At 39.1% G+C, this 25,543-nt stretch overlaps 1 protein-coding gene across 1 annotated transcript in view; it reads right to left on the bottom strand.

Annotated features, from left to right (window-relative positions):
* LOC113569091 (uncharacterized) overlaps window positions 1-25,543 on the bottom strand; it is a 207,949-nt gene that overhangs the window by 169,555 nt on the left and 12,851 nt on the right. Inside the window, exons 11-21 of the mRNA XM_081714267.1 lie at window positions 24,023-24,112; window positions 22,442-22,531; window positions 20,598-20,687; window positions 19,394-19,982; window positions 18,966-19,088; window positions 18,780-18,846; window positions 18,578-18,658; window positions 15,956-17,911; window positions 15,693-15,849; window positions 12,710-13,147; window positions 5,445-5,885 (exon numbers count right to left, since the gene is read on the bottom strand). Coding sequence (XP_081570393.1) covers window positions 5,445-5,885; window positions 12,710-13,147; window positions 15,693-15,849; window positions 15,956-17,911; window positions 18,578-18,658; window positions 18,780-18,846; window positions 18,966-19,088; window positions 19,394-19,982; window positions 20,598-20,687; window positions 22,442-22,531; window positions 24,023-24,112 — 4,122 coding nt within the window. The remainder of the gene's footprint in view (window positions 1-5,444; window positions 5,886-12,709; window positions 13,148-15,692; window positions 15,850-15,955; window positions 17,912-18,577; window positions 18,659-18,779; window positions 18,847-18,965; window positions 19,089-19,393; window positions 19,983-20,597; window positions 20,688-22,441; window positions 22,532-24,022; window positions 24,113-25,543) is intronic.

Raw genomic sequence — 25,543 nt, 5'->3', positions numbered from 1 at the left:
GTTTAACACGGGATATGATGCCTATAAAGATGAGGGTGAAGTGCTGGAGGTCAAAGGTCACTGCGCTCAGCTCCACTACACTGAAGAGCACTACTACACTCCACTATAGTGATGCCTAACTATGTGTTCCTTTCTGTTGGTTCTGTTCGTTTCCGCCCCTTGTTCCAGTTTTCCCCACCCTTGATTTGTCTCATCTGTTTCTTTTCTGATTTGATTGCTCTGTGTATTTATAGCTCGTGTTTCTGTGTATTCATCTCTTGTTTTTTGGGCTGTCTTCACCCTTTTTGTTTGAGTGGTGATGGACAGAGGAAACCATTGCAGTGCTTGAAATGGCCTACTACATACTACTGAAATACTGATAGGGCCACCAAACCAGTACGCTGTATGCAGTATGAGAATAAAATACATTTTTCTAGTATGAGAAAGATACCCAAATGACGTCCTACTCCAGCCTAATATTCCAGTACGCGACCAGAGCTCTTTGTAGCGTACTGCATCCCGTATGCAACGGAAGCAGGAAATCTTTCACAAGTGGGCGGAACCTTCATACGTTCACATGACTTCGTAGCATGGTTTGCATTTGGTGCATACTGGATACTATACTGCATACTGCTTTGGGGACCAGTATACAGTATACACTATGTAGTAGGCTACGTTTGGAGCTTCTTCCTGACAGTGTTGGTAAAAGATTTGAAACATTGGAGCATTGAAAGGCGATGCCAAAACAGTGACCCCTGGTGGTCTTTGAAAATTATAGCAGTCATAATTTCAAAACTGTGAAGTACAGGAAAGTATACAACACGACACCATTTTCATATTTCATTTTAAAAATCTGATGATCATTAATGATGTTTAGTTGTTAACGTTCTACAATAAAATGTTGAAAATAATTGTTTCCCTTTTTATGCGAAAATGTAATACAATAAAATGCTGCAAACTGCACTGGGAGACAACAGGTTGACATGTTCTGAAAGTTTTGTGACGTTTCTTCCCCCTTTTGGCTTCCATATTTCCCAGAAAATTTCAAGTTTTGCAGTAAAAGGATTTCACCCACTTATAGCTAGCAAGTTATAGGACAGTGCTAAACCTATCAAACAGTCCCACCACTATCCAGTCATTAGTCACATGGTAATAGTAACTATCATACAAGCTTCAGTACACTGTGTTGAATCAATGTGCTTTGCAATAGTGATATGAGCTTTGATGCCTCAGTATCCAACATCCCGTCACTACACTGGAGTTCTACTGTATGTATTCTTGCCCTGCCTGTTCGTTTTCCATATTGTTCTCTGTTCCTGTGTTCTAAATCTGTTTTTTCTTAGTTTTACCTCCGTGTTTCCCTTCCTGGTTATCCTCACTTTGTTTTTTGTTTATCATGCTTTCTGGAAATCTGCTCTTGGATTATGTTTCTGTTTTTCCTAATAAACAAAGTTCAACAACACACTTGTGTCTTGCCCTGCCTCTCTCATTGTGACAGCTAATCTCAAGGTCAAACCATTAGCTTCACTGAGAGATGCACCTATATTTAACAATACCAAGTATGTACACAGAGTTTCTAATTACATTCACATGTCTACATATAAGGACATTTTTCAGGACATCTGAATATTTTCAAAAATTTGATTTTTTAAAAAGGTGGGTTTAAATGATACAGCACAACAAAAAGCATGCCGACTACAAGCAATAAGCAATCTTTGAATGAGAATAACATAATATTTGTGTGTGTGGGTAAAATAATAATATGATGTTTAGTCCACGTTATATTTGGGCTCCATGCATGTAAATATATCTTTTATTTAAAAATTAACACATTGTCTTTTTAACCATTAGTCACTTTGAAACCATTTAAGCCTAGTAAACTCCATTTAAAATGACCTTAAAGTGTTTTAATGAGGAGTTCCTCCAAGTGCGAACTTGTATCAGTTTTTGCTGTACTGGCTGCAAGTAATAAGTTACGATATGCATAATAAATGCTAAATTTGATGGAATAAATGACTAACAAATATGAGGTAGCAATGTGATTTTAAAGGTGGTTTAGACTATTGTGTTCAAGTCTGTTCCAATCCTGGCAGGTCATGTGTGACTGGGGTTGGAGCTTCACTCAAACAGACCTTTTACATCTTGTTCTGGATTATAATCTGGCTAGTGGAATTCAGTGCCCTTTCTCCACTGGGAGAAAATGATTTTACCATTTTATGTGAGATCATCTGGAGCAGACCATTCACAAATCAGAACAGTTTCCTGTGGCTACAGTGAGGACCTCAGCTGATACTGGCATATTCACCCACTGCTTTGATATGCTCATCTCACAGATGTCACAACAAAACCCCAGAATATCTACAATGTAGATGAGACAGGATGTGACTGGTCCATGACAAATCCTGTAAGATTATGTACCGGAGTACAGGTGGAAGTGGGAGGGAACAGAACCGTCTGCATCACTGGGAAAGTTGCAGTTCTTGGTGTCAAGGTTGTTGGAGAAGATGGTGCTTTTAGACTATTTCATAAATCTCTTCCTTAAAGAATCCACTCAGTTCTCAGACTGAACCTCCCACAGGGTTTTAATATTTGATGGTCAAATCTCCAATGTGTTCCAGGGACTGGGGGCTTTTTTTCATTTTTTAACACTTAACCTCTTACTGAATAAATGCTGCTGCTGTTAATTCCTTGTAAACTATTGTCAGGAATGGCTGTCATCCTGCCGTCCCTGTTGTCACGGTTTCCGTGTCGTCTGTTTTCCTGCACTCCCTGCTTCCATGCCTTGGTTTCGTTTTCTCCACCCCTCATTTGATTGCTTGCACCTGTCCCTCGTTTCTACCTTTGGTTCATGTATTTAAACCCTGTTGTGTGCCTTGGTTGGGGCTGTTCCTTGATGGTGTGATGGAAAATATTATTTGATCATGTATTATCACGTGATTCATATGTAATGATTCATATATAATCATGTTAATCCTTTCCATCACATAATCCTATATGAATGGTTTAGTCTGCAAACTCTGTCTCTGTATATTGTGTGAACAAATGACTGTGGGAATGTTGCTTTATGACCTGCATGTGCTTTGTGACCTGCAGGGGATGTAAAGAGGGATTAGGCTTTTGTTTTCTTGCAAATGGTGTCTGTCCTTTGAAGCGTCCTGGAATATGCAGGAATGTTCATCACCAAATGGAGCAGGGAGTGCGTAAACAAGATCACAGAGCACCCCCTCCTTGGGGAGGGGGTTGAAGTTTAGATATAAGGAGTAGAGTCAGTCTACCCCTTTAGAGCTTTCGCTTTCGAGCATTAGCTCTCACACAGCTGTGTTTTGTGTGTCCTATTTTCTTTATTAAATTACTCTCTTAATCACGTCTGACTTGCTGTTTGTTCAAAATTCCACCACAATGGTTATATATGTTTATTCTAATGGTTGTTTCTTTGTACTCCGTGCCTTCGTGTTATCCTAGCCTCTGCGTTTCCTGCTCTGTTATAGCCTGCTTCTCCTGTGTGCTTTCGTGTGTTTAGTTCTCGTCGCTGTTTGTGTTTAGTTACTCGTGTATTCTAGCCCTTGTCTCGTTTGTCATGTATCCCCGTGCTCTCCGTGTTGGCTCAATGACCCTGAACTGTTAGAACCACTCTGATTCTGGATTTGCCCCTATTAAATCTCGCTCTTCTCCGCACGTGTGTCCGCCTCCTTACCGCTCAACATTACAACTATACTTTATAATTTGTCAATAAATCATGATGTAGTCTTATTTGGAACACATAAGCTTAAAACGTGCTACTGTACCAATTAAGCCGATGCCAGAATTTTGACTTATTTTATAAAATATCTATTTTAAATTATAAAATGGACATTTTATAATATAATAAATACATTTTCAAATCAGAGATTAATCTTTTATTTGCCCAACAGAGATCCAGTTTAAAATCAGTCCAATATTAGTTCATATGGAAAACGCCTGAAAAACGATTTTGGTGGGCTTATTGGATACAGTTAATGAGCTGTTATAATGTTAGTATGGAAATTAGATGTAGTTCCATATCACACAGTTATTCTTGAAGCAATATATATGACATGTGATAAACAAGGAGTTTATGCAGAGCTTTTGCATAAGGGTGCTCGGTCTTGTGAACCAAGTGGCTAGAACTAGGATGTGTTTGTTGGTTTGTTTGTTTGTTTGTCTTGTAATTGATTTTTATTGATAGGTATGTATCAATTTTATAAAACAGGTCAGGTAGAGGGTTAAAAACAGAAATTAACATACAGATACAGACCAACAAATCACTGACATGATAGTAAAAATAACAAAGTACATTCAAGATCCCCATGTCAGTCCACAGAGCTCCATGTGAATAATCTGAGAACAGTCAATTCCTAAATAACTGAAGGGCCATAAATGTTGTGATACTGGTAGCTGTTATAATGTTAGTATGGAAATTAGATGTAGTTCCATATCACACAGTTATTCTTGAAGCAATATATATGACATGTGATAAACAAGGAGTTTATGCAGAGCTTTTGCATAAGGGTGCTCGGTCGTGTGAACCAAGTGGTTAGAACTTGGACGTGTTTTGTGGTTTGTTTGTTTGTTTGTTTGTTTGTTTATCTTGTAATTGATTTTTATTGATAGGTATGTATCCATTTTATAAAACAGGCCAAGTAGAGGGTTAAAAACAGAAATTAACATACAAATACAGACCAACAAATCACTGACAAGATAGTAAAAATAACAAAGTACATTCAAGATCCCCATGTCAGTCCACAGAGCTCCATGAGAATAATCTGAGAACAGTCAATTCCTAAATAACTGAAGGGCCATAAATGTGTGGTGATACTGGTAGAGCTCCTCTCTTAAATACACATACATTACTAGTAAGAGGTTTGTCACGTCTGCCTGTGACGGTTCCTCGCTTTACCAGCAGAGGTCGCTAATTTCTGAATGGCTACTACACACTTGTCCATTACTGACCCTATTAAGGGTATTTAAACCCCTCACGGTTAAAGGTGTGACGTCTAAGACACTATGACATTAAACCTGCACTTGATTCTATGCTTTATCTGGGACTCCTTTGTGACACTTATCTGATACATGTTTGAGGTAGATTCATAAAAAAGTACATCTCAGAACTTTTTCAGATTTTTCATATCACGTTACTATTGAGATTTGATGGCTGGTTTAATAATTTTACCCTCCTCAGCAAACATTTAATCTCTAATGTAGTGATTTATATGTACTTTGAAGTGAGGTTAATTTATTAGGTTCATTCAACCCTTATTGTTGAGTATGAACTCATACTAAATGCAAATCAACATTTCATTCACACATCTAACCTCCACCATCTGCTGATCACTCACAGAGACCAACTCACAAAAACAAAGACCAGTTAAAATCTCATTAACATGCAAAACAAACAGATTCAAACTTAAACGTCACCCCTGTAATACTTATAAAAGCTTCTCACTCACCTCAGCTGGGAGATGTAGGGCAGACACTGAAGGAAACTCCTCACTTCACTCTCTTCATATGACCAGCCTCTCAGCTCTACTGGTTTCTTCACTGTTTGGAGTTTCAGCACTTCTAGGAAGAGGGAGGTCTTTCTCTCTAAGAGGTCTATTTTCCAGACTGCAGGAGCTGACTGGTAAACTGGCTGTAATGCTGGAAGGACACTCCTGCCTGTTTGAGTCTCATAGGTCTTCACTTCTGAGTACAGATCCAGCAGGAAATCACACTGATAAGCACTCTTAGAATATAAAGGGAAGGTTGTGTAGCTGCACACAGATGTCAGCAGCTTAGTGAAACTCTCTCCGGTAGCTGCATCACACTCTGCTGCTGCAACATTCAGCTTCAGCAGAAACTTCATTATAGATCTTCTCTTTTCTTTATTATAATGACCAGGACGCTCAAACCTGTTGGAATGCAAAGAGTCAATAAGAGAGATTTAACAAAAATAAAACAATAAAAAAGCAGAAACCTAAGTAATAACAAAGTAAAAACAGACAGTGGCCGAGCTCACATTAACCCTCAATCAGCTTCAACCAGCTCAATCACACAACTATGCAGGTAGAACAGCTCAAACTGAAGTGGCACAAATGAACTGAACTGGTGGTGTACAGCAGGTATGAACACAATGAAAATAATGATTGTTCTCCTACACCCATAATGCACCCTACTGGAGAAAGTTTGTTTCTTCAACTTCATTGACTAAGAAATTTAATGCAAAATGATATTATACATTTCATGATTTCATGTTTTCCATTTGTTTTTATCGCTTGACCGTTTAACACGGGATATGATGCCTGTAAAGATGAGGGTGAAGTGCTGGAGGTCAAAGGTCACTGCGCTCAGCTCCACTACACTGAAGAGCACTACTACACTCCACTATAGTGATGCCTAACTATGTGTTCCTTTCTGTTGGTTCTGTTCGTTTCCGCCCCTTGTTCCAGTTTTCCCCACCCTTGATTTGTCTCATCTGTTTCTTTTCTGATTTGATTGCTCTGTGTATTTATACCTCGTGTTTCTGTGTCTTCATCTCTTGTTTTTTTGGGCTGTCTTCACCCTTTTTGTTTGAGTAGTGATGGACAGAGGAAACCATTGCAGTGCTTGAAATGGCCTACTACATACTACTGAAATACTGATAGGGCCACCAAACCAGTACGCTGTATGCAGTATGAGAATAAAATACATTTTTCTAGTATGAGAAAGATACACAAATGACGTCCTACTCCAGGCTAATATTCCAGTACACGAGCAGAGCTCTTTGTAGCGTACTGCATCCCGTATGCAACGGTGGCAGAAAATCTTTCACAAGTGGGCGGAACCTTCATACGTTCACATGACTCCGTAGCATGGTTTGCATTTGGTGCATACTGGATACTAAACTGCATACTGCTTTGGGGACCAGTATACAGTATACACTATGTAGTAGGCTACGTTTGGAGCTTCTTCCTGACAGTGTTGGTAAAAGATTTGAAACATTGGAGCATTGAAAGGCGATGCCAAAACAGTGGCCCCTGGTGGTCTTTGAAAATTATAGCAGTCATAATTTCAAAACTGTGAAGTACAGGAAAGTATACAACACGACACCATTTTCATATTTCATTTCAAAAATCTGATGATCATTAATGATGTTTAGTTGTTAACGTTCTACAATAAAATGTTGAAAATAATTGTTTCCATTTTTATGCGAAAATGTAATACAATAAAATGCTGCAAACTGCACTGGGAGACAACAGGTTGACATGTTCTGAAAGTTTTGTGACGTTTCTTCCCCCTTTTGGCTTCCATATTTTCCAGACAATTTCAAGTTTTGTAGTAAAAGGATTTCACCCCCTTATAACTAGCAAGTTATAGGACAGTGCTAAACCTATCAAACAGTCCCACCACTATCCAGTCATTAGTCACATGGTAATAGTAACTATCATACAAGCTTCAGTACACTGTGTTGAATCAATGTGCTTTGCAATAGTGATATGAGCTTTGATGCCTCAGTATCCAACATCCCGTCACTACACTGGAGTTCTACTGTATGTATTCTTGCCCTGCCTGTTCGTTTTCCATATTGTTCTCTGTTCCCGTGTTCTAAATCTGTTTTTATTAGTTTTACCTCCGTGTTTCCCTTCCTGGTTATCCTCACTTTGTTTTTTGTTTATCATGCTTTCTGGAAATCTGCTCTTGGATTATGTTTCTGTTTTTCCTAATAAACAAAGTTCAACAACACACTTGTGTCTTGCCCTGCCTCTCTCATTGTGACAGCTAATCTCAAGGTCAAACCATTAGCTTCACTGAGAGATGCACCTATATTTAACAATACCAAGTATGCACACAGAGTTTCTAATTACATTCACATGTCTACATATAAGGACATTTTTCTGGACATCTGAATATTTTCAAAAATTTGATTTTTTAAAAAGGTGGGTTTAAATGATACAGCACAACAAAAAGCATGCCGACTACAAGCAATAAGCAATCTTTGAATGAGAATAACATAATATTTCTGTGTGTGGGTAAAATAATAATATGATGCTTAGTCCACGTTATATTTGGGCTCCATGCATGTAAATATATCTTTTATTTAAAAATTAACACATTGTCTTTTTAACCATTAGTCACTTTGAAACCATTTAAGCCTAGTAAACTCCATTTAAAATGACCTTAAAGTGTTTTAATGAGGAGTTCCTCCAAGTGCGAACTTTTATCAGTTTTCGCTGTACTGGCTGCAAGTAATAAATTACGATATGCATAATAAATGCTAAATTTAATGGAATAAATGAATAACAAATATGATGTTGCAATGTGATTTTAAAGGTGGTTTAGACTATTGTGTTCAAGTCTGTACAATAAAATGCTGCAAACTGCACTGGGAGACAACAGGTTGACATGTTCTGAAAGTTTTGTGACGTTTCTTCCCCCTTTTAGCTTCCATATTTTCCAGAAAATTTCAAGTTTTGTAGTAAAAGGATTTCACCCCCTTATAGCAAGCAAGTTATAGGACAGTGCTAAACCTATCAAACAGTCCCACCACTATCCAGTCATTAGTCACATGGTAATAGTAACTATCATACAAGCTTCAGTACACTGTGTTGAATCAATGTGCTTTGCAATAGTGATATGAGCTTTGATGCCTCAGTATCCAACATCCCGTCACTACACTGGAGTTCTACTGTATGTATTCTTGCCCCGCCTGTTCGTTTTCCATATTGTTCTCTGTTCCCGTGTTCTTAATCTGTTTTTATTAGTTTTACCTCCGTGTTTCCCTTCCTGCTTATCCTCACTTTGTTTTAAGTTTATCATGCATTCTGGAAACCTGTTCTTGGATTATGTTTCTCAGTCTGAACTTCCCACAGGGTTTTAATATTTTATGGTCAAATCTCCCATGTGTTCCAGGGATTGTTGTTTTTTCCATTTTTTAATACTTAACCTCTTACTGAATAAATGTTGCTGCTGTTAATTCTTTGTAAACTGTACTTTATTTTTTGTCAATAAATCATGATGTAGTCTTACTTGGAACACACAAGCTTAAAAGGTGCTACTCTACCAATTAAGCCGATGCCAGAATTTTGACTTACTTTATAAAATATCTATTTTAAATTATAAAAGGGACATTTTATAATATAATGAATACATTTTCAAATTAGAGATTAATCTTGCATTTGCCTAACAGAGATCCATTTTAAATCAGCTCAATATCAGTTCAATAATGAAAATACCTGAAAAACAATTTTGTTGGGCTCATTGGATACAGTTAATGAGCTGTTATAATGTTAGTATGGAAGTTAGAAGTAGTTCCATATCACACAGTTATTCTTGAAGCAATATATATGACATGTGATAAACAAGGAGTTTATGCAGAGCTTTTGCATAAGGGTCCTCAGTCTTATGAACCAAGTGGTTAGAACTTGGACGTGTTTTGTGGTTTGTTTGTTTGTCGTGTTATTTGTTTGATTTTATTGATGGGTATGTATCCATTTTATAAAACAGGCCAGGTAAAGGGTTAAAAACAGAAATTAACATACAGATACAGACCAGCAAATCACTGACATGATAGTAAAAATAACAAAGTACATTCAAGATCCCCATGTCAGTCCACAGAGCTCCATGAGAATAATCTGAGAACAGTCAATTCCTAAATAACTGAAGGGCCATAAATGTTGTGATACTGGTAGAGCTCCTCTCTTACATACACATACATTACTAGTAAGAGGTTTGTCACGTCTGCCTGTGACGGCTCCTCCTTTTACCAGCAGAGGTCGCTAATTTCTGAATAGCGACTAATTGTCACACACTTGTCTATTACTGACCCTATTAAGGGTATTTAAACACCTCATGGTTAAAGGTGTGACGTCTAAGACACTATGACATTAAACCTGCACTTGCTTCTATGCTTTATCTGGCTCTCCTTTGTGACACTTATCTGATACATGTTTGAGGTAGATTCATAAAAAATAACTTCTCAGAACTTTCTGATTTTTCAGATCACGTTACTATTGAGATTTGATGGCTTGTTTATTCATTTTTCCCTCCTCAGCAAACACTTAATCTCTAATGTAGTGATTTATATATACTTTGAAGTGAGGTTAATTTATTAGGTTCATTCAAACCTTATTTCTGATTTAGTATCTGAATGTGGAGTTGGTCAAACTTTTATATTCCTGAACTCATACCAAATGCAAATTAACATTTCATTCACACATCTAACCTGCACCATCTGCTGATCACTCACCAACTCAAAAAAAAAAAGAACAGCTAAAATCTCATTAACATGCAAAACAAACAGGTTCAAACTTAAACGTTACTCCTGTAATACTTATAAAAGCTTCTTACTCACCTCAGCTGGGAGATGTAGGGCAGACACTGAAGGAAACTCCTTACTTCACTCTCTCTTCATCTGACCAACCTCTCAATTCTACTGGTTTATTCAATGTTTGGAGTTTCAACACTTCTAAGTAAGAGGTCTTTCTCTCTGAGATGTCTATGTTCCAGACTGCAGGAGCTGACTGGTAAACTGGCTGTAATGCTGGCAGGGCATTCTTGCCTGTCTGAGTCTCATATTTCTTCATATGTGAGTACAGATCCAGGAGGAAGTTACAGTGTTCACGTTTTAAAACAAGATAAAATCACTCTCTGCAGAGACACTCTGATGAAGAGCAGCATGCAGGCTCACATCAAGCAGGAATGTTCTCATTCTCAGGTCTAAGGAAAATTCTCTCAGATTGTCTTGTAACACAAAACTAGACATTCCTGCTCTCTACCCTACAAAGGCCTCTAACCTCAACCTTCATTAGGGTGCCCAGACCTCCAGATTAAGGCTAACAGTACGTTAGCCCACTGCCTTTATGCCAAGGGCTAGAGGAGCTTTTCCTCTATGGCCAGTAGATTATGGTTTTATGATCTCCACACCTGCCCTTCATCTTCTGCGTGGGGGTGGAACATACTGGAATGATCATCTCATAGACCCAATCAGGCGAGAGCAACCACTTATATCACAGCTGTTACATTTGAGAGATGCTTGTATAGGTTGTAGTGATGAGAGTGACAATGAAGACAAACCTTCTTTATGATCCTGAGGAAAATTGTAACCAACATTTTCTGTACAGAATTGATGTGCAAATCTAATAGTTTGGAGCTTCAAATCTTAAATATGAATCTTTAATGTTTATAAACTGCCTATAAGCAGGCTTGGCCTGCCTCAGATGAAACCCTGGTGTAGAGAGAGACCTCTGCAATGGCAAGTGACTCCCTCTGTATCTACTCATCACTGTGCAGGCATGCATGGCTGATATGAAGAGGTGAGGGTCTCTCTCAGGTCCTGTCCACACCTGGCATGAACATGCGTCTTGGGTGATCCAATCACAAGGAACTTGTTTTAATATTTGATGGTCAAATCTCCCATGTGCTCCAGGAACTGGGGGCTTTGTTTCATTTTTCTTTGTAAACTATACTCTATAATTTGTCAATAAATCATGATGTAGACTTATTTGGAACACACAAGTTTAAAAGCTGCTACTGCACCAAATAAGATGATGTCAGACTTTTGACTTACTTTATAAAATATCTATTTTAAATTATAAAATGGACATTTTATAATATAATAAATACATTTTCAAATCAGAGATTAATCTTTTATTTGCCCAACAGAGATCCAGTTTAAAATCAGTCCAATATCAGTTCATATGGAAAATGCCTGAAAAACGATTTTGGTGGGCTTATTGGATACAGTTAAGGAGCTGTTATAATGTTAGTATGGAAATTAGATGTAGTTTGATATCACACAGTTATTCTTGAAGCAATATATATGACGTGATAAACAAGGAGTTTATGCAGAGCTTTTGCATAAGGGGCCTCGGTCTTATGAACCAAGTGGTTAGAACTTGGACGTGTTTTGTGGTTTGTTTGTTTGTCATGTTATTTGTTTGATTTTATTAATGGGTATGTATCCATTTTATAAAACAGGCCAGGTAGAGGGTTAAAAACAGAAATTAACATGCAGATACAGACCAACAAATCACTGACATGATAGTAAACATAACAAAGTACATTCAAGATCCCCATGTCAGTCCACAGAGCTCCACGAGAATAATCTGAGAACAGTCAATTCATAAATAACTGAAGGGCCATAAATGTTGTGATACTGGTAGAGCACCTTTCTTAAATACAGATACATTACTAGTAAGAGGTTTGTCACGTCTGCCTGTGACAGCTCCTCCTTTTACCAGCAGAGGTCGCTAATTTCTGAATAGCGACTAACTGTCACACACTTGTCTATTACTGACCCTATTAAGGGTATTTAAACCCCTCACGGTTAAAGGTGTGACGTCTAAGACACTATGACATTAAACCTGCACTTGATTCTATGCTTTATCTGGGACTCCTTTGTGACACTTATCTGATACATGTTTGAGGTAGATTCATAAAAAATTACATCTCAGAACTTTTTCAGATTTTTCATATCACGTTACTATTGTGATTTGATGGCTGGTTTAATAATTTTACCCTCGTCAGCAAACACTTAATCTCTAATGTAGTGATTTATATGTACTTTGAAGTGAGGTTAATTTATTAGGTTCATTCAACCATTATTTCTGATTTAGTATCTGAATGTGGAGTTGGCCAAACGTTTATAATCCTGAACTCATACCAAATGCAAATCAACATTTCATTCACACATCTAACCTGCACCATCTGCTGATCACTCACAGTGACACAGTAATACTTATAAAAGCTTCTCACTCACCTCAGCTGGGAGATGTAGGGCAGACACTGAAGGAAACTCTTCACTTCACTCTCTTCATCTGTAAAGCCTCTCAGCTCTACTGGTTTCTTCATTGTTTGGAGTTTCAGCACTTCTAGGAAGAGGGAGGTCTTTCTCTCTGAGAGGTCTATGTTCCAGACTGCAGGAGCTGACTGGTAAACTGGCTGTAATGCTGGAAGGACACTCCTGCCTGTTTGAGTCTCATAGTCCTTCACTTGTGAGAACAGCTCCAGCAGGAAATCACACTGTGAAGTTTTAATGCGCACATCATCTCGAAAAGGGAAGGTTGTGTAGCTGCACACAGATGTCAGCAGCTTAGTGAAACTCTCTCCTGTAGCTGCATCACACTCTGCTGCTGCAACATTCAGCTTCAGCAGAAACTCTACTGTGGACAGTTTCTTTTTTGTATCATAATGAAACCTGTTGGAATAGAGAAAGAATCACAAAACAGAGATTAAATGAAGCTAACTAATAAAATAAGCATAAATATAAAGTAACAACAGATATACTGACAGGAGAAACATCATTATATGTGAAAAGTGATTTCTATTGTAGTGACCACACCCTTTGTCAGATCAGTCATGTAAGCATGCAGATGGCAGGACAGCACAAACTGGGGCAAAATAAACTGGCCTTGTAATGCAGGTCTAACAATAACAACAAAATCACTCTTTAATGTCCTCCTACACTCATGGTCTCCCTCCTAGAGGCAGTGTGTTGAACTTAGAATTTCATGTAAGTGATGAATTTGTCTGTGACTGTGATTTTGTGGGGTTATTTGCCAACTCGCTAAACTCACTTGTGGGCTTTAACTTACGAGGAGCGTACCGGACTGCCCTGAGGGAGGAAGGGATTCTGCCATCCTCCCTCTGTTTGAATTGTCTTCTGGGATTTCGGTTCCTAGCCCGCCTCATAGAGAGTAGGAACCGGGCAGAGCTGTACAGTGTTTGTTTATGTGTACATGGCAGCCTGGGGCTCGCAGTCCTGGAAAGGATGCATCAGAGCCACACCCCAAGTCACATGGTACAGCCTGCCGCATGCAGGTGCGTTCACCCTTGTGTGTAGCCACACTCCCGTGATAGCACGCACCTGCACGGGGTTTAATGTTGAGAGTTTGTCTGTCTATTTAAACCCCTGTCAGCGCGTACCTCAGTGTTGGTCATTAATGTTAGTGTCGATGTTGTAGCTAATGTCTCTGTTAATGTAAATGTTAAATACCCCTGTTTCTGTTAGTGTTCAAACTGTTTGTATGTTTATGTTCACTATAGTCCCTATGTATGAGTTGTCTTTCGTGTTTAATGTTATTAGATGTTTTGCCGCGTCTATGGAGTCTGTGCTTCCTGTTCCATGCCCTGCTGCACTCGGGCCGCCGTTACACATAAATGTATCAGTAAATCTCCAGTTGCCTCCAGTTATTTTTTTCCATTACAGAATGTTTGTAAGTTTTGATAGTAGTGTAGCTTATACACATTATTTTGCTTTCTTTGCAAGACCTGTTGGTAGTCACACTTCCAGAAATATTCAACCACACATCATTTCACTAATCATTACCAGTTCAACCACACATTATCTCATTAATCATTACCAGTTTCAATACCAAAGTCATCCTCACATTAGAGGTTCTTTCTTTCTCTGAACCAGAAAACAGAGTGCAGGAACCAAAGGTGAATAATGCTAAGAATCTAAAAACTGACTTCTTAGGATGTTAAATGTATCTTCTAGATGAAAAACAACAAAACTCAAATGATTTCTAGCTATGCAATCATCCTATTTCCTTTATTTATCCATCCCCATCACATGCATAAAATCACCTATAAGCATATCAGAGTCATGCCCCCCCCCAAAAAAAAGTTAATTTCTTATGTGCTGAATACATTTTTAGATTTTGGAGCAAAATTCATTTAGTAATGGCAGTGGTAGCTCAGTGGTTAAGGTACTTGACTTTTTATCAGAAGGTTGCTAGTTCATATTCCAGCGTTGCCACTGTTGGGCACCTGAGCAAGGCCCTTAACCCTCAATTGCTCAAGGTGTACTCAGTCATAATTGTAAGTCGCTTTGGATAAAAGTGTCAGGTAAATGTAAATTAAGCTCATCCAAATTCTGTTGTTTTTGTTTTGCATTTTAGTACGAGTGTGAACTAGAGTAGCTAGAGCAAGAACTCCTGCAAAGTGAATACACAACATTTCCTTCCATGCTTTATAGGGCTGAGCACTGCTCACATTCATAACAACTGACAAAGCAACATTTCATTCACTTACAGTTAGCAGACACTCTTATCCAAAGTGACTTACAATTATGCTACAGATGCAGGCGAGTGTAGTGTTAGGACTCTTGCCCAAGAACTCTTACTGGTATAGCCCAGACAGGAGACTGAGCCACAGTACACCACAGTGGACACAGTATGGTTACCCACTAAACTATACCAACAACATGTCTGATCACTGACCCCCTCCTCCAAGACTCCTCCCTGTTTTACATCTGGTTTTTGTGTGTATGCGTACGTGTGTGTGTGTGTGTGTGTGTGTGTGTGTGGTCGTTGCCACACCTCTCTCATGTGCCACACCTGTTCATTGTTAATATATGTATTTAAGGTCCTGTTTAGTTGTTAGTCGCTGTTGGTGTTTGACCTCATGTAGGCTGTTGTAAACCACTTTATCGTGTTTAGAGTCCTGATTGTCATTTATTACATTTTGTCTTCTTTATACTTAGTGTTGTGGTTCGTGTTTGGTTACATGTTATAATAAAAGTCTGTGTTTGTGTGACACAGCTCATCTCTGCATCCTTCTGCACCCCGCCCATCATTACAACCAATACCAGTCACAGATTCATCATAGTGAGGCAACAACTCACAAAAACAAACAAAATGACCAAACTCATTACCTCACAGAAAAAATTAGATTAAACATTATTATTTAACTTATATTAAACATTACACCTGTAATACACATAACAGCTTCTCACTCACCTCAGCTGGGAGATGTAGGGCAGACACTGAAGGAAACTCCTCACTTCGCTCTCTTCATCTGTAAAGCCGCTCAGCTCCACTGGTTTCTTCACTGTTTGCAGTTTCAGCACTTTTAGGAAGAGGGAGGTCTTTCTCTCTGAGACATTTATGCACCACTCTGAAATGTGATATGAAAATAGTAACCATTTAAAATGACTTAAAGCGTAAAGTTGTGAATTTATCACTTATCACCATATAGAACTATTACCAGAGGTTAAACTCACTGTCTACAGGGACCTCTGCTTCCTCACTGGGTCTGCTCATATCTCCCTCTACATAGACAGCGGAGACTCTGACTCTGTAACAGGTGCTGCAGGGGACAGTTATGGTGCATTCACACCCAGGCCCCTCTGTTAGAATGGACTGCCAGCCCTCCAGAGCAGCCTCCATATACTCCACCATGTAGCAGAGCACAGGGGTGTCTCCATCAGCCTTCCTCCAGGTAACAGTCAGAGATTTCTGAGTCTGTTTGAGAAGTATAGGTCCAGGTCTGGCTCTAGGAAGCGTCTGGAACTCTTTGATTCTGCTATAGTTGCTCAAGCTGTTATAGTCCATTACAGTGTATCTCAGCTGATACTGAGCCGCTGGCGTCAGACCCCAAACCACACAGTTCTCTCCAGTACAAAATACACTTTTCCATTTCCTATCAGCAATGTTTCTGCAGCTCACTGTTCTGAATTCAATTCTGTAATGATTAAGCACTTGGGTCTCGGATCTTTGCAGCCTCACAGTAACACTAGTTTGTTTTATATTAAGTATTTCTGGGAGCTCTGGCTTCATCTCAAGGTTCACACTGCAGTTCACAATATTACCACACTGGTAAAGATATATAGAAGATCCAGGAAGCTGTGGCACAGGTACAACTGCAGCGATGAACTCTGTCTGGTCTGCATCTTCATTTGTCTCTTTTGTGCACATAAATGAATGAAGATCAGAGAGGATTTTCTGACTGGTATCAGGAAGTCTGAATGGTAGATGTGTCTCTTGTGTGTTCACTGTGCTCACTAAATCAATGTGCTGCTTCAGAGCTGAGAGAAATGGATCTTTATCCTCCAATGAGGTGAGAGTGAAACACAACACTGTGTCCTGGGAGTCCCGTAAGATGCACATCAACTCCTCCTGTGATTTTACAGTGGTGATGTTTTTCTCTCTGCATGCCTGCAAAGCCCTCACCTCAGCATCTTTGTTTAGGAACCACTGCTGGATGTTCTCTGGACTGAAAGGTGATTGGCCATGTCTCTTCAGAAGATCTTCCAAACCCCTCCCCTCTTTTTGTCCTCTCTCTCGTTTGGTCTTAATGCAGGAGGCAAGTGCTTTCTGAATCTCTAACTGATATTTCTGCAGATGAGAAGAAATCTCAGAAAGAGATTCTTTGATGGCTGGAAACCTTGTAAAGACACCAAAACTGGAGTAAATGGTCATCATATCAAGACAAATGCTAAGATGACACTTCAGATGCTCCAGAACATTCTCTGTTTTGAGCAGTATGTGATCATTTAATTCTCCAGCTGCACAAGCAGATGTTTGGTCTACATTCTTCAGAGGGTAGAGCCAGACTTTCAGAGGGACTGTTTTCTCACCTTGTGGCCCTAAGGTTTGTAAGGAGCTGTACATTTTTATTGCCGTATCAAAATTCACAAGACTTTTGCAATTGCCTCCATCAGTATAAACAGCACAATCAAACAAACATTTTGTCTGCTGATTTTCATCAAGATCAGAAAGTAGTTCAATTGCACTATGGGAAATGAAATTTCTCCTGATTACTTCATTTAGTGCAGTACTTCCCTCCCGGCTTTCCCTTTTGTCATCAAAGACAAAAAACGCTTGGATTCCATAGAGCACAGCCACAACCACGTGTGTAGCTGTTTTCTGACTGGTCAGCGAGAGAGGAGCTCCACTGTGCAACAGCGTGTGACTGAGCATGTCCAGTCTGGTGGAGGTTCTGTAGCACAGAGTGACTCTGTCCTGCAGCTGGGACTGAGTGGGGTGATTCAGAAAGGCAGCAGCTCCAGACACCTCCACCAATCCAGCTACAACACTGGCCCTTAGAGGAGTGGTCAGGTCCAGAGCTCCGAGTCTCTCCTGCAGGGAGTCTCTCTCTAAAATACGCACATCCGTGTGGGGTCGAGACAGAGATAGTTTCATAGAGGACAGAGTGCTCTCATCCCATAGAAAGGCATCTACGATAAAAATAATCAAATATCACAGCATCAACAAATCTGTATTATGGCCACAAAATTAAGTTGGATCACCTCAACATTGTAGATTTCTACTCAGCATGTGTCTGGTCCAGTATCTACAGCTAGACAATTACCTGATCCCTTTTACTTTTTATGTGGCATAACTACACATATTATATATATAGTACTGTGCCAAAGGCTTAGATACCCCATGAAATTTCAATTAATTCATCTGAACAGTAATTGCTTATTCATAAAGCACTACAGAACATGCCATAGACAAACACTAATACAGTAAAGCATCAGTGCAGAAAAACATTAGTACAATAACCTTTTGGGAGTGTTTTTTTCCAACATGCTACTGATATCATGTTGGGTGGATAGAACACAGATTTGGTTTCCAAATCTCCTTGCAGGTTTTCACTTGAGGAGCATAATAAATGCCTCAAACACATGGACATATACTTAGGATTTACAGACGGATACAACTGAATCTCGTTTCTATTTGATGCATTTCCATGGAAGCATCTAAAACCAAGTTTTTTTGCCAACGTGAACAACAATGTATAATGTAAAATATGAAGCTGTGTGTTGCAAAACATGTAAACTCTAGTGTACATGTAGAGTTTATTAAGCAAAGTACAGTATTACAGTAAACCCTTTTACCTGAGCTGAAAGAATCACTGCGACAGTCATAAAACATCCCAAGATTCAAACGACGTCCAAGAGCAGCCATTTCTACTAAGCCTGAAGACAGTGGTGTGAGATTCACTGGTTACTTAACTGTGGTACTGAGTCTAATCATACAGACGTTACAGAGAAAACTACAGGTGAGGAACTTCACTGAAATGGCAGTATTGTACCCCACCTTCTTCAAGTCCTCTGCAGAGTATCTTTGCCAGGTAAGTCAGTTCTGTATCAGCTCTCTGCAAGTTCTTAGAGGACAAAACAGCATATGTTTACATTTCAAAACACAGGAACTGTGCAATTATGGATATGTTTTCTCCAGTGTAACAAACCTCTTGGCGCTGCAGTTTAAGAAGTGTGAACTTACCTCAACTTTTGTTGTCAACTCTATGTTTTCCTTTAGGAGATAATTAATCACATTCTCCATCTTGTTCTCTTCTAATGAATTAAATTTTCTGATTTTCTGATGTTGATTTACTGATGTGTTTAGCTGCCACATAAAAAGTCATTTATTCAAGATTTTTATTAAAAGAATCTGTGATTTGTACACAACACTTTGTGTATAAAAATGTATTACTTTAAACGCAAGATTTTTTTTTTAAATTTTGTTACTAATGATTTGTTTGTCTTGTCTATCAGATGTCAGAGTCACAAATAAAGTCTGAAATCTTGGTTCAGAGACAACCCACTCTAAAATACCACACAATCTGGTATTTAAATTCCCTCATATCACAGACAACCATCAAAAGTAATTCCCACCGAGTTGCATGTGAATGACCATTTTGAATAACCTACCTCATCAGTAGGAGCTTCACTGTTGGCTATCACTGTATCATGCTCTTTGTGTTCCTCCATCATACACATAAAACATATGAAGGTCTGGTCAGTTTTGCAGAAGACCTCCAGGGCTCTGTGATGCAGTTTGCAGAGTCTCTGCTCCAGGTCTTCAGTCGCCTCCACCAGCGTGTGTCTCTGCAGGGCTGCTACTGTGTAGTGCTGCCTCACATGGGTTTCACAGTACGACGCAAGGCAGGTCAGACAGGACTTCACCGCTCTGAGCTTCCTCCCAGTGCAGAAATCACAGGCCAGGTCTCCAGGTCCAGCATAGCAGAGAGCAGGAAGAGCAGGACTGAACCCAGCCTGCTGCAGCTTCTCTACCATTTTAGCCAGCTCTGAGTTTGGCTTCAGAACAGGACGAGTTTTAAATCTCTTCCTACACTGAGGACAGGAGTAGCTTCCTATATGGCCTGGTTTGGTCCAGTAGGTCTGGATGCAGGATTTACAGTAACTGTGTCCACAGGGGATGGAGACTGGCTCCGTCAGCACGTCTGTACACACTGAACACCTGAAGTGATCCTTCGTCAGCAGAATAGCTGACAACTCACTATGTTTAATGCACACATAAAAATCAGTCACCACAACTCAAAATGTCAACTGAAACTGTGAAAGAGGAATGCACTTCATATCAGTACTTGATATCTGCAGAGGACATTTAGTCTCTAAATAGTTTGATATACTGAACTTTTCAGTCATGATAATGATGTTATTTAATCATATCATATTGAGAGTGAGAGAGGGGAGAGAGAAAATGTCTGTGTTAAATTAATCTCTCCCATTGTTAAACATAATGGGTCAATCCATTGACTGATCACCTTTCACGGAGGTGTATGACAGAGCTTGTGAAGTAAGTCTGTCATGGATGAATAGAACAGTTTCATCTTTTACTCTCCATTCAGTAACTCATCATTACGAGTCAACTGGTAGTGACAAAACATCACTTTTCTGTTATGAACTTGTTATAATTGGATAAAACAAATGCCCTTCATTCAGTGACTGTCAAGCAAGTTTTACTCTCCACTCAGCAACACATCACCAGTAAACTCCAATTTAAAAAACAAAAAACAATAAAACTAGAAAGCACCATTGTTCTGTCATCAATTTTTAATAATTACTAAACATATAAGAGAGAAAAAATAACTTTAAGACAAAGTAAACTCACGCAAGACGCAACATAATGGGTCGATCCATTGATTGGTCAGATTTGGCAGATACGCATGTTGGAGCTGGAGATGCTCTTTCTAGCTTCATTCTGTGTGAACAGAATCAAAAGGTTTTAAAATACAACTTTCTCATGAAACCAATACAATGACAAAACTCCATATCACTGTTCTGGAATCAGAATTACAAAAAATACATCAACAAAATGCACATCAAAAGTAGTTCTCAAGTAAGCACACCTAAATAAGCTACATCAACAGAGCAGTCAACGATCCAATTCATTTTACTGATGGGAACAGAGTTTGAGATGATAAACCTGGTTAACCACGCTCATGCTATTTATGTTGGTTATTCACATTCACGTTATAAAGACTGGGTCTCCTATTACTTTTTCCAATTGAAAATGGGTCCATACTCAGAGAGAGAGAGAAACAAGACAATGTTAAAAGTAAACACCCATTGGTGAACATAATGGGTCGATCCATTGACTGGTCAGAAAAAAAACAGTCCTTTCTTTCACTTACTGCACCAGAATCAAAATGTCTTAATGGTAACAACGCAACGCCACGCAAAAAGTGCAACACTGCATGTAATTCCTGTCACCATGGTGATAATAAGCAACAGTGTTAACTTACCACTGCACTAAATGCACCTGTGCTCAAGGTGAAAACAATCAAAACTCACATGTAAATGAGTCCACACATATTAAAGAATTACGACCAAAGACAGATGACTGACTAACTCCAGTGGTGACAATAGTGGTACACTGAAAACTACCAGATGCATAAAAAATATACTGCATTTGTAACTTTTACCAAGGTGGGAACTGCATGGTTGTGCTCAGTTGATGATTTCAGGACTTCTAAGTCATGTCAAAGCAGTAACATTTTCTTAGCTCAGTCTATTTCTGTTTATAGTTTATCTCTCTCCCTCGAGAAACTCTTGAGTGTCACGGTACGGCTCCTCCCCCCTCAAATGTGTGCGTGCGTGTCTGTGAGTGTCTGTGCGTGTCCGTATTGCCACGCCCTCTTGTGTTGTGCACCTGATCCTTGTTGTGTGTAACTGTCTCGTGTCGTATCGTCAAGGTTCTTGGTGTTTGACCCATGTAGTGTGTTTGTGTGTGTGTTGAGTCGTGCTTGTGATTAAAACGTATGTTCTGTTTAACGTGCCTCATACGCACATCCTCCCTAAACCCGTTAAACGTCACAGTGAGAAACTGTTTAAACATATTCATTTTAACAATTTGTCACGATCAGTCCCTCCCAGGTTCTAGCTTCTGTGGTTTCCCTGTCTTATGTTTTTTAGTTCCGTTCCATGGTTTCGTTTTCTCCTCCCCTCGTTTGATTTTTCACACCTGTCTCTCATTTCTACTATTAAGTTCATGTATTTAAACCCTGTCTTGATCCCAGTGTTTTGGCTGTTCATTGTTAGGCTTCATTGCATTTATGTTGAATGGTTGTGTGTTTGGTTGTTTTGATGTTTTTGCAAAGCCCATAAGTTTGTACTCCGTGCCTTTGTGTTTTCTTAGCCCTGAGATTTCCCAAGTCTTTGTTTTAGCCTGCTTGCCCTGTTTGCCTCCGTGTGTTTGTTTTGTTTGCTCATGTATCCCCGTACTCTCCGTGTTGGCTCTTTGACCCTGGACTGCTTTAACGACTCTGATTCTGGATTTGTCCTGAATAAATCTCGCTCTTCTCCGCACATGCGCCCGCCTCCCGACCGCTCAAAGTTACACTATGTTGTTTATTCATACTCTTGATGTAATGAGCCTGGGTATCATCTTACTTTTGCATATTGGGAATGAGTCCATACTGACAAAGAGAAATGTTTGTGATAAAGTAAACTCACCCATTGCTGAACATAATGGGTCGATCCATTGATTGGTCAGATTTGGCAGATATGCATGTTGGAGCTGGAGATGCTCTTTCTAGCTTCATTCTGTGTGAACAGAATCAAAAGGTTTTAAAATACAACTTTCTCATGAAACCAATACAATGACAAAACTCCATATCACTGTTCTGGAATCAGAATTACAAAAAATACATCAACAAAATGCACATCAAAAGTAGTTCTCAAGTAAGCACACCTAAATAAGCTACATCAACAGAGCAGTCAATGATCCAATTCATTCTACTGATGGGAACAGAGTTTGAGATGATAAACCTGGTTAACCACGCTCATGCTATTTATGTTGGTTATTCATAGTCACGTTATAAAGACTGGGTCTCCTATTACTTTTTCCAATTGAAAATGGGTCCATACTCAGAGAGAGAGAGAAACAAGACAATGTTAAAAGTAAACACCCATTGGTGAACATAATGGGTCGATTCATTGACTGGTCAGAAAAAAAAAACAGTCCTTTCTTTCACTTACTGCACCAGATTCAAAATGTCTTAATGGTAACAACGCTACGCCACGCAAAAAGTGCAACACTGCATGTAATTCCTGTCACCATGGTGATAATAAGCAACAGTGTTAACTTACCACTGCACTAAATGCACCTGTGCTCAAGGTGAAAACAATCAAAACTCACATGTAAATGAGTCCACACATATTAAAGAATTACGACAAAAGACAGATGACTGACTAACTCCAGTGATGACAATAGTGGTACACTGAAAACTACCAGTTGCATAAAAAATATACTGCATTTGTAACTTTTACCAAGGTGGGAGCTGCATGGTTGTGCTCAGTTGATGATTTCAGGACTTCTAAGTCATGTCAAAGCAGTAAAATGTTCTTAGCTCAGTCTATTTCTGTTTATAGTTTATCTGTTTATAGAACTCTTGAGAAACTGTTTAAACATATTCATGCTAACTATTTGTCACGATCAGTCCCTCCCAGATTTTAGCTTCCGTGGTTTCCCTGTCTTGTGTTTTTTAGTTCCGTTCCATAGTTTTGTTTTCTCCTCCCCTCGGTTGATTTTTCACACCTGTCTCTCATTTCTAGTATTAAGTTCATGTATTTAAACCCTGTCTTGATCCCAGTGTTTTGGCTGTTCATTGTTAGGCTTCATTGCATTTATGTTGAATGGTTGCGTTTATGTGTTTGGTTATTTTGATGTTTTTGCAAAGCCTATAGGTTTGTACTACGTGCTTTTGTGTTTTCTTAGCCCTGAGATTTCCCAAGTCTTTGTTTGAGCCTGCTTGCCCTGTTTGCTTCCGTGTGTTTGTTTTGTTTGCTCATGTATCCCTGTACTCTCCGTGTTGGCTCTTTGACCCTGGACTGCTTTAACGACTCTGATTCTGGATTTGTCCTGAATAAATCTCGCTCTTCTCCGCACATGCGTCCGCCTCCTGACCGCTCAAAGTTACACTATGTTGTTTATTCATACTCTTGATGTAATGAGCCTGGGTATCATCTTACTTTTGCATATTGGGAATGAGTCCATACTGACAAAGAGAAATGTTTGTGATAAAGTAAACTCACCCATTGCTGAACATAATGGGTCGATCCATTGATTGGTCAGATTTGGCAGATATGCATGTTGGAGCTGGAGATGCTCTTTCTAGCTTCATTCTGTGTGAACAGAATCAAAAGGTTTTAAAATACAACTTTCTCATGAAACCAATACAATGACAAAACTCCATATCACTGTTCTGGAATCAGAATTACAAAAAATACATCAACAAAATGCACATCAAAAGTAGTTCTCAAGTAAGCACACCTAAATAAGCTACATCAACAGAGCAGTCAACGATCCAATTCATTTTACTGATGGGAACAGAGTTTGAGATGATAAACCTGGTTAACCACGCTCATGCTATTTATGTTGGTTATTCATAGTCACGTTATAAAGACTGGGTCTCCTATTACTTTTTCCAATTGAAAATGGGTCCATACTCAGAGAGAGAGAGAAACAAGACAATGTTAAAAGTAAACACCCATTGGTGAACATAATGGGTCGATTCATTGACTGGTCAGAAAAAAAAAACATTCCTTTCTTTCACTTACTGCACCAGATTCAAAATGTCTTAATGGTAACAACGCTACGCCACGCAAAAAGTGCAACACTGTATGTAATTCCTGTCACCATGGTGATAATAAGCAACAGTGTTAACTTACCACTGCACTAAATGCACCTGTGCTCAAGGTAAAAACAATCAAAACTCACATGTAAATGAGTCCACACATATTAAAGAATTACGACCAAAGACAGATGACTGACTAACTCCAGTGGTGACAATAGTGGTACACTGAAAACTACCAGATGCATAAAAAAATATACTGCATTTGTAACTTTTACCAAGGTGGGAACTGCATGGTTGTGCTCAGTTGATGATTTCAGGACTTCTAAGTCATGTCAAAGCAGTAAAATGTTCTTAGCTCAGTCTATTTCTGTTTATAGTTTATCCTTCTCCCTCGAGAAACTCTTGAGAAACTGTTTAAACATATTCATGCTAACTATTTGTCATGATCAGTCCCTCCCAGGTTCTAGCTTCTGTGGTTTCCCTGTCTTATGTTTTTTAGTTCCGTTCCATGGTTTCGTTTTCTCCTCCCCTCGTTTGATTTTTCACACCTGTCTCTCATTTCTACTATTAAGTTCATGTATTTAAACCCTGTCTTGATCCCAGTGTTTTGGCTGTTCATTGTTAGGCTTCATTGCATTTATGTTGAATGGTTGTGTGTTTGGTTGTTTTGATGTTTTTGCAAAGCCCATAAGTTTGTACTCCGTGCCTTTGTGTTTTCTTAGCCCTGAGATTTCCCAAGTCTTTGTTTTAGCCTGCTTGCCCTGTTTGCCTCCGTGTGTTTGTTTTGTTTGCTCATGTATCCCCGTACTCTCCGTGTTGGCTCTTTGACCCTGGACTGCTTTAACGACTCTGATTCTGGATTTGTCCTGAATAAATCTCGCTCTTCTCCGCACATGCGCCCGCCTCCCGACCGCTCAAAGTTACACTATGTTGTTTATTCATACTCTTGATGTAATGAGCCTGGGTATCATCTTACTTT

Source organism: Electrophorus electricus, chromosome 5 (genome assembly GCF_041902795.1).
Source record: "Electrophorus electricus isolate QZ-2024a chromosome 5, ASM4190279v1, whole genome shotgun sequence".
Lineage (NCBI taxonomy): Eukaryota > Metazoa > Chordata > Actinopteri > Gymnotiformes > Gymnotidae > Electrophorus > Electrophorus electricus.
Note: the sequence above shows the minus strand (reverse complement) of the source record. Positions and strands in the feature narration are given on the sequence as shown.